The 17,589-nt window shown below is 31.8% G+C and overlaps 1 protein-coding gene across 1 annotated transcript in view; it reads left to right on the plus strand.

Annotated features, from left to right (window-relative positions):
- Positions 1-6,486, plus strand: part of LOC134718380 (death-associated protein kinase 1-like) — a 52,358-nt gene extending 45,872 nt beyond the window's left edge. The window contains exons 11-13 of the mRNA XM_063580878.1: positions 525-1,715; positions 3,659-4,142; positions 5,092-6,486. Coding sequence (XP_063436948.1) covers positions 525-1,715; positions 3,659-4,142; positions 5,092-5,168 — 1,752 coding nt within the window. The 3' untranslated portion in view covers positions 5,169-6,486. The remainder of the gene's footprint in view (positions 1-524; positions 1,716-3,658; positions 4,143-5,091) is intronic.
- Positions 6,487-17,589: the final 11,103 nt, after the last annotated feature.

Raw genomic sequence — 17,589 nt, forward strand, 5'->3', positions numbered from 1 at the left:
GCTTTCCCACTGTATACACTTTTTTTCTTAGCATGTGTTTGTGTCTGCTAATTTCAATAAGTAGTGTTTTTGATAACTATTATCACTCATTATTCTTTATGAATATAGAAAATAAAAACTTTCATTAAAAACCCAACATTATACAGAACACAATGTTCATAGGCAAATTAAAACTGAGCAACATAAACCCCTCTGAAAAACGGGGATTATTCTCAGATGCCCTGTGTGGGTTAACAGATGCTGATGAAAAACCCGTACCATATAGCCGGCTTAAAACATCCCGATTGGAAACATATGAAACAATTCAATGCGAAAACTAACAGCCTAACTTATATCATAACAATTTACGAAAGCCAGAGTATTTATACATCCGCTCTAGAAAAAAGACACAGAAAAGTACAGATATGAGAATAGTAATAGTTACTGACAGCCACAAACATCTCATAAGAAATCATGTATCTAAGACTGTTTAAGTTAAATGATAATGAAATAATACAATAATACTGTTTTTGTTTTTGCGAAAGGACGAAGAACAATGCAGAAAACGTCTCGAATCCTACACTGATAAAATATTTAAAGATTCCAAGCTTCACCTGAGATCAATTCACCTGATATCCAACACAGAGGATGAAGAAGATGCTTTTGCAAAATTGAGGAATGATATATTTTCCACAGCAAAGAGTAGCGCAAATTGGAATCGAGAATACCCTGTTAAATTTATTCAGATGGAAAAGGCCATCAACTCTGAACTTACGATCGGAAAACAAATAATTTCTTTTAAAAGATTAAAAGAACTAGGTGAGAAAATACCACTTCCGATAACTGATGACAAGGAGCTTCATCTCTTTCTCAGGTATCAACATGAAATTGGTAACGTGATATTTTTTGAAGACATTCCGTCATACATCATACTTGATCCCCAATGGTTAGCAAATGCCTTTACATGCATTGTTACAGCCCAGCAGTTTCAACTGGAATTACCACACTTACAATGGGACAACTTCAAACAAACAGGAAAGATGGATCCTAAGCTATTAGAAGAAATATTCAAGAAACAAACAGCAGACATGAGAATTCATAAAGAACATATACTGGAAGTAATCGAAAAGTTTGACATTATCATCTATCCATTGCTACTGACGGAAAGTGGAAATGTACAAAGGGAGCATAGTTTTTACGTTCCATGCATGCTTCAAACATTAAAAATTAAGGATATTGATGTATTGTTTAACGTTCCAAATGCTAGCAAATCTACATGTTTGTGTTTTGTCTTTAGTTTTTTACCGCCGTATCTAATCAGCAATCTGATTGTCTCTTGTCTACGAGAGTATCCTTTAGCAGTGGTAAAGGGCGAGCTAGGTCTCTTCAAGGATTGTTGTGTATTCAATATTGACAGAACTGGCTGTGCAAAATTTGTATTAGCAAAGTGTAGTCATATGATTCAGCTGCAAGTATGGCAATGGAATGAAGTAGATACAAAGATTAACCAAGCTGTTTTAAAAATTGTCGAAAGAGAAATCAACAGAATTATCAACACGCGATACAAGTTGAAAACGGTATCTTTCGAGAAAAAATGGAAGTGTGAGACTACCAGTTTCTCCTTTGACACAGGATTCTTTGAATTTGATCAAGTACATGATGGGAAAAAATATTATTGCGAAGAACATGCGACAACTCATAAATATAAAGACTATTGGTCTGGTGAGAAATCAAAGGTAATGTTTCTATTTGGTTTAGATTATTTTTATTTAGTGGGCATAATGACACGATGAAATCCAATTATTGGTAATTTTTATATTTATTCCTTTGATGTGTACTCGTTGCTTATGTCAGTATCAGTGTGGACTGGTTTTGATAAAAAAAAAAGTACTGGGTCCATTCGCCATTGATATGCGCGACTGTACCACGTAAGGATCTACTATTAGTTCCATTTACAAAATCGCGCGTGATTTTGTTTTCTTCACATAAATGCACGTGTTGTTTTGTAAATTAAACGCTTGTCATTTTGTATCAGAAAAGATAGTTAAGTTTTTAAGATCGACTTTGTCTAATAAGTTATCAAAAGTACCAGGATGACAATTTAGTACGCCAGACGCGTGTTTCGTCTACTTAAGACTCATCAGTGACGCTCATGTCAAAATATATATAAAGCCAAACAAGTACAAAGTAGAAGAGCATTAAGGATCCAAAAGTCCAAAAAGTTGTGCCAAATATGACTAAGGTCATCTATGCCTGGGATAAGAAAACCTTATTTTTTTAAATGTGTCAAATAAAGGCAACAGTAGTATACCACTGTTCGAAAGTCATAGATCTATTGAGAGAAAACAGATCCGTGTTACAAACTCAAACTGAGATAAACACATCAAATATAAGAGGAAAACAACAAGACTTTTGTTTTACAGGAAATATACGCAAAACCCGACCAACTTCAAACATTTGCTTAATCCACACTATAACTTATAATTTGAAGCTCACCTAACTGTATTCTGATCAGAGACAGAACTTGAATATTAAAAAGTCTTGTGTTGTTCTTATGTGTCTTCTTTTTCTGTTTGTTCAGAAGAATTTGTTCAATTTGTTCATTCACTATTGAGGGTTATAATTCATATTCAGACGCAACACATAAAAAGTGACCAAAAAGGTATCGCATGAGAGAAGCTAAAACACATACACACTTTTTACCTTTTTTTGTGGGACCTTCATATGAAATAAAGGTTGCATTGTAAATATATAAATAGCTTTTCATAGATCAAAGAACAATTTGTGCGAAAAAAATAGGGTCTTCATCGATTCATATTTCTGTTCCTGGTTGAAAAACAAATAACGTGACACGAAAAATATCACGAAAAGCGAAAGTAAAACAGTTGAGTTATATCTATTTAAATGAACTTTCCGATGATTTACAGCCAGCCTTCAGGCTTCACGCCCACACCTGACAACTTGTTTAAGTGCCTCCTTTTTAAGCATGTTAAGTGCTTTCCTAAAATTAATGTGATCGTCTACAGGATTAACGCTGTATAACGAAAATATTAATATGATTTTTAAGCAAATTATCCATCCTTTTTTACTTGTTTATGATCATATCATACTATGCTATATGAAAAATAAAGAAATGTTACTGACCGGTATGTTGCTATTATATTCTGAGTTGTTTTATGTATGTTCAAGGCAGAAGTAATGCAATGCATGTAATAATGCATCTTCAATTAATTGAAAAGAACGCCATGTTACTTGGTTGCGTTGCATATCATATCAGCTCAAATAGCCCCTATGTCCTAAATATCTATCTTTGTCGAACAACATACTACGTAACGTAGCTAGCTCATTTAAAAAAAAAATGCTTGACTGTAAAATTATTGTTGAATGGAAATAGTATATCTTTAAGAACATTTTGTCATGCTTTGTACAAATCTCGCATGCTTGCAATGATATATATGTATATCTTTTTTATAGTTTTTTAATTATTCAAATAAATTTGACATAATTTTGAATATTCTGATGTCACATTGAATTTTCTGTCTATCATTAATTCTGTGTTCTATCCCTTTTCACTGTACCGGTGTATGCCTTGACCATATTTGTATGTCTAACTACCTGTTAATAGATTGCAATTATATAGCATTAGTTTGTATCATTACATATTTCATTGATATTATAGGCTCCCGGTAGATTAAGTAGTGAGGAACAGAATTACGTCAGAATGTCAAAGATAGTTCTAGAGGTATTATCAGGCGTTTTATACGATCGCTTATTCTTAGATACAAAGACTGGAGAAATACTTGATCGTAAAAAGTTGGACATAACAGAAATGTGTAAGAAATATTGTGCTTTAAAAATAAACTTTCCAAGTAAAGGCTTTAGGAAAATAGAAGAGGTTGACCAGATTTCTACCAATGAAGATGCTATTGGTGACGACATTCAACGGATACGTGTGATCAGAAATGAAATGCTGCATTCTTCTGTCTTTGCATTAGATGACACACGATACCAAACACTAATCACTATAGTTCATGATATGCTAACTAGATTTGATCAGCATAACAATCCAGCAGGTGAATCTTACGTAAAACGATTAGACGAAATCAGGAAAATGGAATTAGAGACAAGGAGTTTTGAAGAGATAAAAGAACGAATGAAAGCAGGTAACTTAAGTGATATCTTTTTCATGTTTGAAGTACAGGAACAAATCCTAAATCTTGAAAGACAGATAGCACCACGCTCAAATAGAAATCGATGGAAAAGAGTACAACAGTAAAATATTACTACACGAAACAGTAAAACCAATGCTTTGAAGCCATCAATAAAACGTTCCCCTTTGTTCTCGGCTATTGACGATTACGATCGGAAAAGGTGAATACAAAAGTTTATCCTGTTTACATTTCCTTGTTAATAAAGGTAGATAAACTACAACTTTTAATTAACAAATCTCGTCAGATGATATAATACTTTTCCAAAACTATTAGAAAAATGCTTGCTTTTATAGAGAAAAGAAAAATAGGAATGCAAGTATACAAAACCAAATATATCAACCCCGAATTGAGAACACCTAACCATTTGTATGCATGATGTGCTTGTCGTTTTTGTGACGTTTTGTATAATATGCGTAGAAGGTGTCCATTACATTACCTCCTAATCGAAACAAATGTTCTTAAACAGCTATTAAATATATTTAAACTTAAAAATGTCAAAGTGAAAACAAATTGATATTTACGACTTGTGTTTTATACCTTGTTGATCCATTTCACATATTTTGAATTATTGTATTGTATCTTTCGACATAAATATGCTTCAGACATGTATATTATGTATACGATTTAACTGTAGTTCAACATCATTTAGATGCATACAAAATATGACAACATCCGGAAAAATCAAACAAATACTTAAACCAAGTCTGCATCATCAATTCAAAATTAAAATGAATAATAATACATACAACACATCATCTGGATAAAGCGAACACAACTAAGTTATTCTTCATATTAAGGTAAACGATTGTTGCTCTAATTAGGTACATTATGTTATCTCAGTATCGGATGCAAACACGTTTTACAAATGATTTTTTGACGGAATTTCTTTTAAATTTTTCAGGATTGATAGAAAAGATAGAAAAGATTCATGCAGTTGTCGATAGTGTGGTATCTGATGCTTTGAACGATATTTGTTAACTCATTTTTGTATTCACCATTTGCGGTCAATGGGATATTGAATATTGAATATGTGAAAAATTGGCATAATGGAAAAATGTAAGGATCTACTCAAACTATAATTTACTAATTAAATTGACAAAGAAGTCAATGGTAAACAATAAATATAAACAAGAAGATGTGGTTTAAAAACTGTCCATTCGAGTCCCAATGTTATAAAAGTTAACTATAGGTCAAAGTATGAAGCCGCGGCGCACACCAATCAGCAAACTATAAATTATAGTGTAAAACCATTCATACAGGACAACCGAGGTCTTATAACAGAGAAACACATATGAACCAAACCAACAAACCACATCCATCGAACAATAGGTTACTGACCTAGGACAAGCTCATATAACTGCAGAATGTGTTTGATATATTAACTAGTATTTCAAGATAAGTTAAAACATAGTTGTTTATCAAAAAGTTAAATCATCAATATGTTTTATCATTAAAAGAAAGCTTCGTGTCGAAAGTTGTGAAATCAAGGATCTATGACATAAAATTGCTATAGGAGGCATTTTGATTTTTTTGTATAATTAGATTCTTAATTTTAAGCTAGAGATGTCCATCAGAAACAAAGGATTACGTCAATGCTTCATTTAAATCATTATAACAACGTCTAAATTCAACTATGTGAAGATAGTCGAAGATAAATACGTTACACAATGTGTTATTGATCAGACACTATATAAACGGAGTCGTTTATGGCATTAACCGATTCTGATTTCATCGCTTAAGGTCACAAGCACACTGTATCTTCTTATATTCTCAGTTAATGCAATTTGTGTATTGATTCTGTATACCTATTATTATTGATTCTTTATACCTATTATTATAGATTCTGTATACCTATTATTATAGATTCTGTATACCTATTATTACTGATTCTGTATACCTATTATTACTGATTCTGTATACCTATTATTATTGATTCTGTATATACCTATTATCATTACTTTTACTTTTAACTGTTTTACTTTTTTCTGTTTTGTAATTGTTTCATCATTAGTATTATTGATATGAGTATACCACATCAATTATGTTACAAATGTAGTGCAGATAGTATCAAACATCAATTGTATCATCAGATAACATCTTTTCTCGTTTAGTTTGACCGTTATTGAATTAAATGTTTAATGTTAAGTAAAACAGTTTCTTAAAAGTCAATAAATACACCATGTTCACTTGAGTGTATTTTAAATGCATAATTTGTTTTATATGTATATTATTTTTCAACTTCTCTGTAACCTTTGTACTTGCATGGTTTTATGAGAATAGACTATCTTTATCAGAATTAGAGTCAAAAACCACATATCTATTGTGAATAAAAGAATAGATAACAAATTTGATTTTCCGGTTAACGTAGTCAAAAGCTGTACGGAACGCTAAGGAATGTCAGAGCCTCACAGAGGCAAACTAATGACTTGCTTCAGTCAATAGTACATTTTAAATACAAAATCACTTAACTTACACCTTTAATACTTAAATTTAATGTTAAAAGTGTTATTATAAATGATAACATACTCTATAAAAAAAAAATTTGCAGCAGATTTGAAAATCCTTCACGTATGCCAAACATATAAGGTTGGGTTTTTCAATATATGTGTTGTAAAAAAACAAAGCCACACACACATACAAACACAACATATGATATCTAAAAACTTTATTGAAACTATTAATTAACGGGAAAAAATTTATCAAGATATAAAAGGTGCATTTAAATGGATTACTCAACATATTAAAGAAACAATAAACAGGTAATGCATGTACATGTTGCATTGTGAATGTTCAACAAATACCTACACTGGAAAATAACAGGTCAGGGGTAAACCGTAATATATGTGTAATTCAGGTCTCAGACAGGGTATATACTGTGCCATTTCCGGCTTCGGGCTTATATCCCCTTCGTCTCAGGGGATATAAACTCTAAGCCGGGAATGTCACAGTATATTCCCTGTTTGAGACCTGAATAACATATACTATTCAGGAATTTTAAGGAAAATGTTTCAGACCTTCGTCAATTATTATTACATTTTCTGTTATATTTCCGATGAAATCTTTCTTATTATTTCCACGGACAACAAAATGAAAACAAATCTGGTCGTGAAGTACATGTAATAATGGACTGTCCCAAAAAGAGATGTCAACTATTTATCATAGTAAGAGGTACCAATAAATAAAATGTATACTTATTGACTTGGTATGAGTACACTAGTAGCACGATTTCAGTCTGAAACGGTCATTTTGGTCTGATCACATCTTGATTGACTGGATTTACCGCTAGAGGAAATCTTCGAGACTTTTTAGACCGTTAAGACTGTGTTACGATCGATAGCCGCATCAGGTAAATCAGTTCATTAAGGCATGTCCAGACGGAAAAGACTGAATCGTCTAGCGGGCTGTTTAGACCCGTTAAGACAGTGTCAGACCAAAACAGACCATGGATACAAAATTACGTTCAAAATTTTCAGACCCTGTTTAGATCCGTTCAGTATATCGGTTTGATACCACGAGTTGCGCCCCTTCTACTCGATAATGCATTTAGATTAATATATATATATGTATTTTAATATTATAATTTGAAGTATATTTTGGTTAATTAAAAAGATAAATAAAGATTAAATCTTCTGTTGATTCTTTATTTCTTTTCTTGTTTTGTTGAGGAACTACTAAATTATTCGTCTATATAATTGTTTATTTTTTAATAAATGTTAGTTTATATGAATATATATATATTGATAATTAAATGCAAGGACGTATGTTTATTGTATACACACCAAAATGTATGCCATTAATTTAACCTTAAAATGTGAACACCGGTGAAAATGTGTTTCGTATTTGAAGATTAAAAAGTAACGGAAAATCCTAAACGTTACCTTAAAAAGTTAAGGAAATGGGGTATGATTGCCATTGAGACAATCCACAGAAATGCAACGGAGGCAAATTAACACATGCATATTTTTGTTTTATGTATTACAGTTGCTTTAATTCGTTATTTGTTGATATATGTCATAGTTTACCGCGGAAGCTGTTGCTTTTTTATGTTTTTTTCGTGCGAATTACTCTATTAAACTTGGAAAAAAAATATTCTCGACATCCGGAAATTCAAAAAAAAAAGACTTTCCGGATCCCGAAAGCTGATCACGATACTCCATTCAGTCTCTGTCGGTACCGTGTTAAAGTATCACCGTATAAAATGGTTCATTCAAACAATGTTGTATCCTTATAAAATTTATTTTCTAATTCATATACTATGTATATAGAACTTAGTATATATGTATGGCGTTAATTTTGAAAAAAAATCTGTGTTAGTTAAAATGGTCGAGTTCAATGGCACGTGCTAGTAATCAACCGGGTCAACAGGTAACAAAATCAATGATCCATAACGTAAGAAATGACATGCCTATTATATTTTACAATTACTCTCATCATCATTATTAATTAAAAGGTGTCGTAGGGCTAAACGTTAATAAAGAACTAATGAATATGTGTATACACGTATTTAAATAGTGATGTCTGACCGTCAGTTTTTAATATACATGTCTTTGTTTTTCTTATATTGAACAAAATAACGAATTTGAATCTATTATACGTTAAAGGTTCTTACAATGTCATATGTCTAAACACTAAAAGACCATGCAAAATATTTGAGCGCCGTAGGGAAAATCATTAAAAAACATCTACTGTTCGGAAGTTTGTTTACTATTCAAAAGAAACTTTTCGCTTCTCTACTTGTATAGTTTAGAGATTATTCCTTTAAATTATGTCAGTTACTTAGTATATAAAGTAGTGTGTATCATTGTATTCTATTTATTTGGCTAATTGTATAATTATAATATACATTTTGTATTTCACAACTATATATACTATAAGTTGTAGTGTGATTGATTGTTGGTTGTTTAAAGTCCAGTGGCAAATATTTCATGCATATTCAGGACCAGCTGTAAGTTTATGACATATATGGAACTCACTGGTGTAGTTTTCACGTGTTAACATGGATAAAAGAATAAATATTTTTTAAAATATCGAAACATCAGGGAGGAAAGGCGCATGGATTCCCCGCACTTATCAGTTCTTTTCTCTGTTTTGTGTTAAAAAAAATAATGGTTTCTTTTCGATTTTTTTTATATATGTTTTTATAATTTACGATAACTGTGGTGTATACCTGCTGTCAGACGAAAGAAACATATGTGCCCTCTAAAAAAAATTATGGATTTTTTGCTTTCGCATTGACGTTAAACACACAACTTTAATTACTTACTGTGATATGTATGTAGAAATTCTGGAGTACTGGAAAATGAAGGATGCACATCCAACTGACCAAGCTTTGAATTAAAATGTTCATTAAATAACCACACAAATAAAAGAACAAGTGTAAGTGTTGGAATGACATATACAATATATCACCAGGTGCATTGTCAGAGAATTATGATTTTGATTTTACTTTGGTAACTAGACACAATTGAAGAGAGGCAGCCCAATCTTTTCTTCTTTGTGTTACTACACAAAAACTGATCTTAGTTATTTCGTGAAGCATTTCCTTTAAATGATAAAATCGCGCGTGATTATCTAACAAATACTCACAGTGCAGTGTACTGCAATCAGGCGCGGATTCAGCCATTTTAAAAAAGGGGGTCCCAACCCAGAGTAAAAGGGGGGGGGGTCCAAGTATATGCTCTATTCAAATGCATTGATCGGCCAAAAAAAGGGGGTCCAACCCCCGGAACCCCCCTGGATCCACCGAGACAAATTATATCAAATTATAGAGCAGTCTAACGGCTCCAACTCAAAATTTGAACCATTCTATGTTGGGGGTTGGGGTTACCGTTTAGTTCGAAAGCTCAAAGTATACAAGCTGTTTCACCCTTTTTATTGTGATGATTGGGAATTTTCATTAAAGGGAAATTGTTGCTGTTAAACTCACATCTCTAAGAGATATAAAACAAAAATTATTACAACAAATCCTTGAAAACATGTATCAATCTAGTACACCAGCATGAACATGTTCCATTTAAATGATTTGCAATTTATATCTAAATTTCCAAAGCTAGTCGTATAAAATGAATTAACAAATGTCTATTTCCAAACAAATATCTATTGGGAATGTTTCGCTAATGTATCCATATATATGTGCGGCCTTATGACCATTTCCATAAGAAAAAAAATACAAATTGGGAATGTTTCTCCTGTTAATACATGTATGTGCAGACCCTATGACTATTTCATGCAAAAAAATATATATTGTGACTTTTTTCCGTGACTTTTTTTCCTGTGACTTTTTTTCCTACATTCGTATAAATGTATCTCTATCTTGTGTGTCCGAAAGTGATATTATATATACTAGTCATTACTAAACTCATACGCTTGTTTATGAATAACATTTCTGATGTAAAGAAAATTATTTATAAAAATATAGATAATACCTAAAAATAAACAACAGATTTGATGAAATAAAAATCTATATACATATTTTTTTGTCAATGGTGAAGGACAGATCAGATTATACCAGAAATTTTGATTAAAAAAAATGTACGCACTTGTCGACCATTCGTATATACGCCAGGATAAAATGTTACGGAACTATAGCGCAAATTCAAATATATACATGTATACATTGTACATAAGAAAGAAACATACATTTTGTGTGAATTGGGGTAAAAGTTTTGTTACATGTAGTAGACTAGTCCACGTATGCCAACAGTATGTAATCATCAAATGTCGAAAGACTATTGTATACCAAAAGAAGAAGAGATTTAAATACAGGTCGATATAAAACTTTCTTTGGCTCATTTATGGACATTTATATATCAATTAGATTGTTCTCGAATAAAGGAAGAAATTCGTCATCATCACAATTGTTCCGACATACATGTTATATGTACGCAACTAGACGTACACTAATAATCCCTAAGGGATGTGAATATTTTCCAGGAAAACTATAGAGTATCAAAGTTTCAAATCAATTTCGGGATTTATTTTCTTTCTTGATATTAAATGACAGCAATTTAAAGAACAAACTGCTTGTCCGCTTTATGGGTATTCTTGCCAGTTGAAACAGACTTATAACATTAAACAATAGGGAAAGATGACATTAAATTCGTTCTTTTTTTTATACATTGTTGGTCAAATAGCTAAAGTATTATATATAGTTGGGCCCGATATAGTTACGGTGTGAGACTATTCTGTTAAAGACATTCCCGATTATGTATAAATTTTGTTGATGGTTTTCACACTTGAAAAGCATATATGTTCGTAAATTTCGACGGGGGGATTTAGGGAGGCAGGGGGTTGCCCCCTTTTTGGGAAAACATTTGGTTACTTTTATAGAATCACTGGAGCGGGCCCCCTCTTAGGCAGTTATTGGGCCCTACTTATGAAAATTTCTAAATCCGCGAGTAGATACTCAGTACCACAGAGGTCAAACAATGCACATTTGGGTAATTGTAAACGACATGCATGCTACAATTCATGTTTGATGATCTTAGACCCTTTGGACCTCTATGTGGGCTATTTCGGTAACTTGGCAAAAGATCCCTAAACTGGATACACGGTTAGATTCAGCATGTCAGAGAACCCCAAATATCCATAAGGATTTTTGTCTATAAATTTGAAGACCAAAAATATGAAAATGCATGCATGGGATACATTTGTTATTGAAGGCATGACTGTAACAATATGATGAAGATAAATAAATATCTTATTCTGGGGTATCATTGGGGGGGGGGGGGGGGGGGTCTGATACCTGATCCCGCTTACTGCTTTGTCAGATTCCCGTATCCCGCTTACACTATGCAGTTCTGATTTTTTGAAATTTTCCGTGTCCTGCTATACTTTATTTCTCGTTTTCACGACATAATCATTTAACTTTCACGTGTCACGCTTACAAAAACAATCGGCAATTCAGCGTCACGCTTATACCCCAACGCGACTCACTATTCTACTCTTTTCTGACTCATATTAAGCCCATTATAAATATATCAAAAAAGTGTGTTTTTATCCCTTTTTGTCCCGTTTTGTTTCGGTTTGAGCCATAGATAGATAAGATGTCGTATGTGACAATGAGACAACTCTCCATCCGAGTCACAATTTATAATAGTATATAATAAAAATAAGTCAAAATACGGTCTTCAACATGGAGTCTTGGCTGACACCGAACAGCAAGTTATAAAGGGCCCCAGTGTAAAACCTTTTAACGGGAAAACCAACGATTCAATCTATATCAAGATGTACGTAATTAGTGGTGAAGTGTCATGGAAATGGATAAAAAAAATACAAGGATATCGAAATGGATAAAAAAACAAGGATAAAGATCCCTATACGATTTATAAGAAATTAAATGGAATACATTTGAAATAAATGAAATTTCTTTTGAATTTATTTAGAGTGTTTTAAACCCAAACTTTCCTCCATATGTTAAATTTTATCAAATCCGTCTCTTACTTTATCTATTGTTTGAGCAAGTCGGCTAAATTAAGGCGTTACAGCTAGTTTCCTAATGCATGTAAAGCAAAACTTTGGTTTACTTGCTTGCTTTGTTTGTATAATTGTTTATACAAATTTTGTTAATAAGATTGACATCTTTAAACAATATGTATCGGCATAGTTTAACCTGTATTTATATAATTATTATATTTGAATTAAATTTGGTGTTATCATAATGATTGTACAATAAAAAAAAACCAAAGCAAGCACGCTAACTAAAGTCTTGCTTTACATCATTTCATCATTTAATTTATAAGTGCACTTGAATTGTTTAGGTTTTATGTGGTTTGCTATTGAAGGATGGAAGAGTTATCATTGATATGTTCATAATTATAAATTTATAGTTAACAAAATTTTGTATTTTTGAAACACTAAGGCTTTTTATCTCAGGAATAGATAACCTTACGGAGGATGAAATTGGGAAAACTTTTAGGTATGTTGGTCCTCAATTCTCTTCAACTTCGTACTTTATTTTGCCTTTTTTTAATTTTTTTTATTCGAGCGCACTATTCTAATGAGCCTTTTTTTTAAGACGAAACGCAAGTCTTCCGTAAATATTAAATTGCAATCCTGGTTAACATAACCATAGTGTCATTAGAGAGAAAATTCTTCGATTAAAACACACTCGGGAATAGCAAGAAAGTTCACAAAAAGAGAATTGGGAACTTTACTGATTTTTTTTTATCATATATATTTCTGATAGTTTTTCCGACCTATTAACATATTTTCAAACTTGAAAGGAGACCTCTTTCAGCGGCACGAGCCTGGAACATGTACATATATGACAGTTTTAAGTAATAGCTATATAAATATAAAAGAGAAGATGTGGTATGATTGCGAATGAGACAACTGTCCACAAGAGACCAAAATGACACAGACATTTACAACTATATGTCACCGTACGGCCGTCAACATTGAGCAAAGCCCATACCGCATAGTCAGCTATAAAATGCATGTCAAAGATACTAGTATTAGAATTATTAGAATCAAATTTTAAAGTACTTACAAAATATGTCATCTTGTAGAATGTGATTTCACAAATATATTATTTTCAAATTCGCAGTCCAAGTCAACGTTAAATCGGTTACACACATTTTTCATGTTATAAATCCATTCCAACAATATCATTTTAAACACACACTAGCTTGCCTTTTCATTAATTTGAATAATACAAATTCAGTTAAATTTTGTTTATTCCCATCAACAGAGATTTCTCACACTCATCCCAGACGTTAATAATACTCATGCACTTCAATTTTGATATTAAACAATTTATTGATACGGATGACTACGCTTTAAAAGTACGGTTACATCAGGGTGTAAAAAATGTGAATTTGTTATTAATTGAATTCAAAGATAGATTAAACGGTAGCTTTAATAGTGAAATGAACTAATTTTTTGAAGACTCGCCTAAATGTTTGTTGCATAGATGTATTTGACCCCAACAATTTTATTTAGATCATGCTGTATTAAAATTATATTTATAGAATCATTTATTTGAAAATACCGCATACATCTGCTCACCGTTTGAATATAGAAACTTGTCGATTTTATAATATTGAGAGATATCAAAAATTTTGTAATATGTGTGATAAACAAGTATTTGGAGATGAATATCATTTTATTTTAGTATGTGAAAAGTATAATGAGTTTTCGAAAGAAATTTATCAAACCATATTGTTGAAGAAAACCGTCGAATCTTAGACTTTTTAGACGATCAATGCATTTGAATAGGGACATATAGTTCGTCCCTTTTTTTGATGCTCGGTTGTGACCCCTTTTAAAGTGGCTGGGTGCTCACCAGTATCTGTTCATTATGTAAAGCAACTTAACAATTAAAGGGAAATTTTGATTTTTGACTGTGAAGGCACAAAATTAAATTCATTTGAAAATGTGTTATATTTGATTATACTTTGCTGTACTGTTATATAAATGGGTATACTTACTTATAAAATATATTTCACTGATGTAATTGAATATTTGTAATAATTATTTTCTGTAAGTTGTATTGCTTACGAATAAAAGATTATATTATTAATAAAATAAATATTATGACTTTCCTTTTTTCATTGGATGACCATGCAGTGGTGTTGCAACGCCAAAGAACTGATAATAGAAAGCTATTTTAATTTGATACATAGGACAATGAATCTTAACAAAAGGTTCTATAAATTCAATTGTGAAAAAAATCACAATACCGTGCATTAACTCAACAACCGTTCATCGACAAATATTACTTGATATTCATTGAAATGATAACAAGATAACAGTTATTATAAAAGCAGGGCAGCCTTAAATTCTAATAGTTTTGTCAAAAAAGATTCAAAGTTTTAGCGATGCAACGATATTTTTATATATTTTGAGGTGAAATGGCCTAGCGATAGTCTGATCACTTCGAATCATGCGGCAACACGTTTAATCTGAGCATTCGTAAAGTTTTTAAACTAAAATAAGATCTATATTAGCTATCGAAACATATGTTATATGTAAGCTATCTATTATAAATCTATGAAGAGTTTCATGAAAAATGGGGGGGGGGGGGGGGGGGGGGGGGGTTGAAGTCTAACTTTAAATATATAAAAAAAAAATAAAAAAAAAATCGAGATATGGTACGATTGCCAAAGAGACAACTCTCTAAAAGCACGAAAAGAGATTAACTTTACTGAAACAGAAATTAACATATATAGTCACGTACGGCCTTCAACAATTTGAAAAATTCATACGTTAAATTCCCTTTTATATAATTCCATAAAGTTATTATAGAAGTTATATTATGATAAAAAAGGCTGTAAAAAATGATTGAGAGTTGACGAATATCATTATATCATGACATGTAAAGCGTTGGATGTAGCTATAGATAGACAGACATTTTATACTGGATAATTGCTGCAAATTTTATATCAAACGATTCGCTTTCACGTTCTATACTATTCTGTACTATATACATACTTAATCATGTTTTTTAATGTTCAATCTCTGAATTGAGACAGCACTATCGGTCATCTTATATAAAAAAAAATCTATTATACTCTTAAATAAGCAGCGTGTAATGAATATATTCACCCATCCCGTCCCGTGTGCAAATAGGATGAATATGAAGAATCCTGAGTGCACATTGTATGTCCTGAGTGCACGAAGGAGGTCATTACCGGTGTTTAGACGTAGCCCAAATAAAAATTTGAATTTTTGTTCAAAATTAGCGCACATGCAATGCACCACCTCTTCGGAGTCCTCCAAAAAGGTAAAATTCCCCTGTATTAGTATTTCTGGTGTATGAAATTCATTGTGTATATTATCCGTTCCATCTACAATATACGCGGAAGTGACACGGCCGGGTATTGTAAAGCTGTTGAGGGACTTTAAATGTCAAATTCATATCCCTGGGCGAAGAAATTACCGGTTTGTGAAAACTTATATTAGTGTGTTACCTTGGTTCTGGTCTTTCACGCTGTCAGAATGAAAGGTTGATCAACTTTTGTGGGTTATAAATGAAAAAAGAGAAGACCGTAAAAAAAATTAAGAGAACAGAAAATGAGCTTTACAAACGTGTCTCTAACGATAAAAACAATGTAGATTATTTAGATCATTCGAACTTGTGTAAATAAATAATGGATATTAAGTTGTTAAGACTATTTCATATAATTGTTTTTATTTATTGTATTTACAAATTTTATACAAACTTATGACGATTGATCATTCAGACCGTGACCTTTTGCATAGACACCTGTTTCTTGTTGAAGACTAAACATGCGCTCTTGATTCATCTATGTTTTTTTGTCGTTTGGTTGCTGTCAAATTGAAATATATCCCACATCTCCTGTAGTATGTGTTCCGTTTGATTACTTTAAAATCAGTTTATAAGTATTTTTATTGAAAGGGTTATTTGCATGAGTATAGACCAATTCAATACTAATATATACTTACATATATATATGATATTATGAACCTCATTAATTTCGATCTAAACAAGATAATTATAAAGAGATCGATATTTTAAACAGACTTAATAGATTCCAACGATCACACATCTGATCTAAATTCGATTTCAATTATTTCGTGATTCTAAAATACGTTTTTTTTTTGCGAATTCCGTACACTTTCCTTTTAATTTCTAGCATTATTAAAATCGTAATTTTTGTATCCTTGCTATCCTTGCTAAATCTTTTGCTGTATATCACAGCTAGTGAATAAGTCTAAATGTCCGTACAGTGTATAGTAAGATCTCTTTTCCACACATGGTCATTTCATAAGTATATAAGTTCGCTATAGTGTTCCATCATGGTCTTAGTGCAGTTTCGAGACCTTAGTGCACCACGGCGGCCAAGGTTGTTTTTAGACGCACCGTAAAGTCCCTGTCACACCATTGCAACAACGTCCTTTTATAATATTTTTTTTTAAATTGCTAGGACCATGATAATAATAGTAAAATATTTCACTTTTAAATAGTAATTGTTATGAATGATAATAGTTTATACATGTATGTATGCTGTCTCAGTTTTTAAATAGTTATTTGGTATAATATGGTGTCACGTAAGTCATTTTTGGACAGGATATTGTTTGTTTCATAGTATATGTATATTCTGCACGAATATTTTTTATCGCTACCATTACATGTATAAAAAACTAAACTATGTGGACCTTATGAGATCGCACACAAGACAGCTGATTGGATAAGTGTGATGAATTGTTACGCCTACATAAAACTGATATCCAATCGAATGCCAGCAGATACCTGTCAGTAAAAACAAATTGCAAGCGTTGATGGTTAGAGATTTATTTGTGAATTCGATAGATTTGAAAAATAAGTTAGATAGACACTATTCGTTTTCCCTTTTTTTCAGCTGGATTTCAATAACTGTTTTTACACTTTTTTTATGTAACAGAAAGGTATTTGAATAAAAGCGCACCACGTGTA

The sequence above is a fragment of the Mytilus trossulus genome, chromosome 5 (assembly GCF_036588685.1).
Source record: "Mytilus trossulus isolate FHL-02 chromosome 5, PNRI_Mtr1.1.1.hap1, whole genome shotgun sequence".
Lineage (NCBI taxonomy): Eukaryota > Metazoa > Mollusca > Bivalvia > Mytilida > Mytilidae > Mytilus > Mytilus trossulus.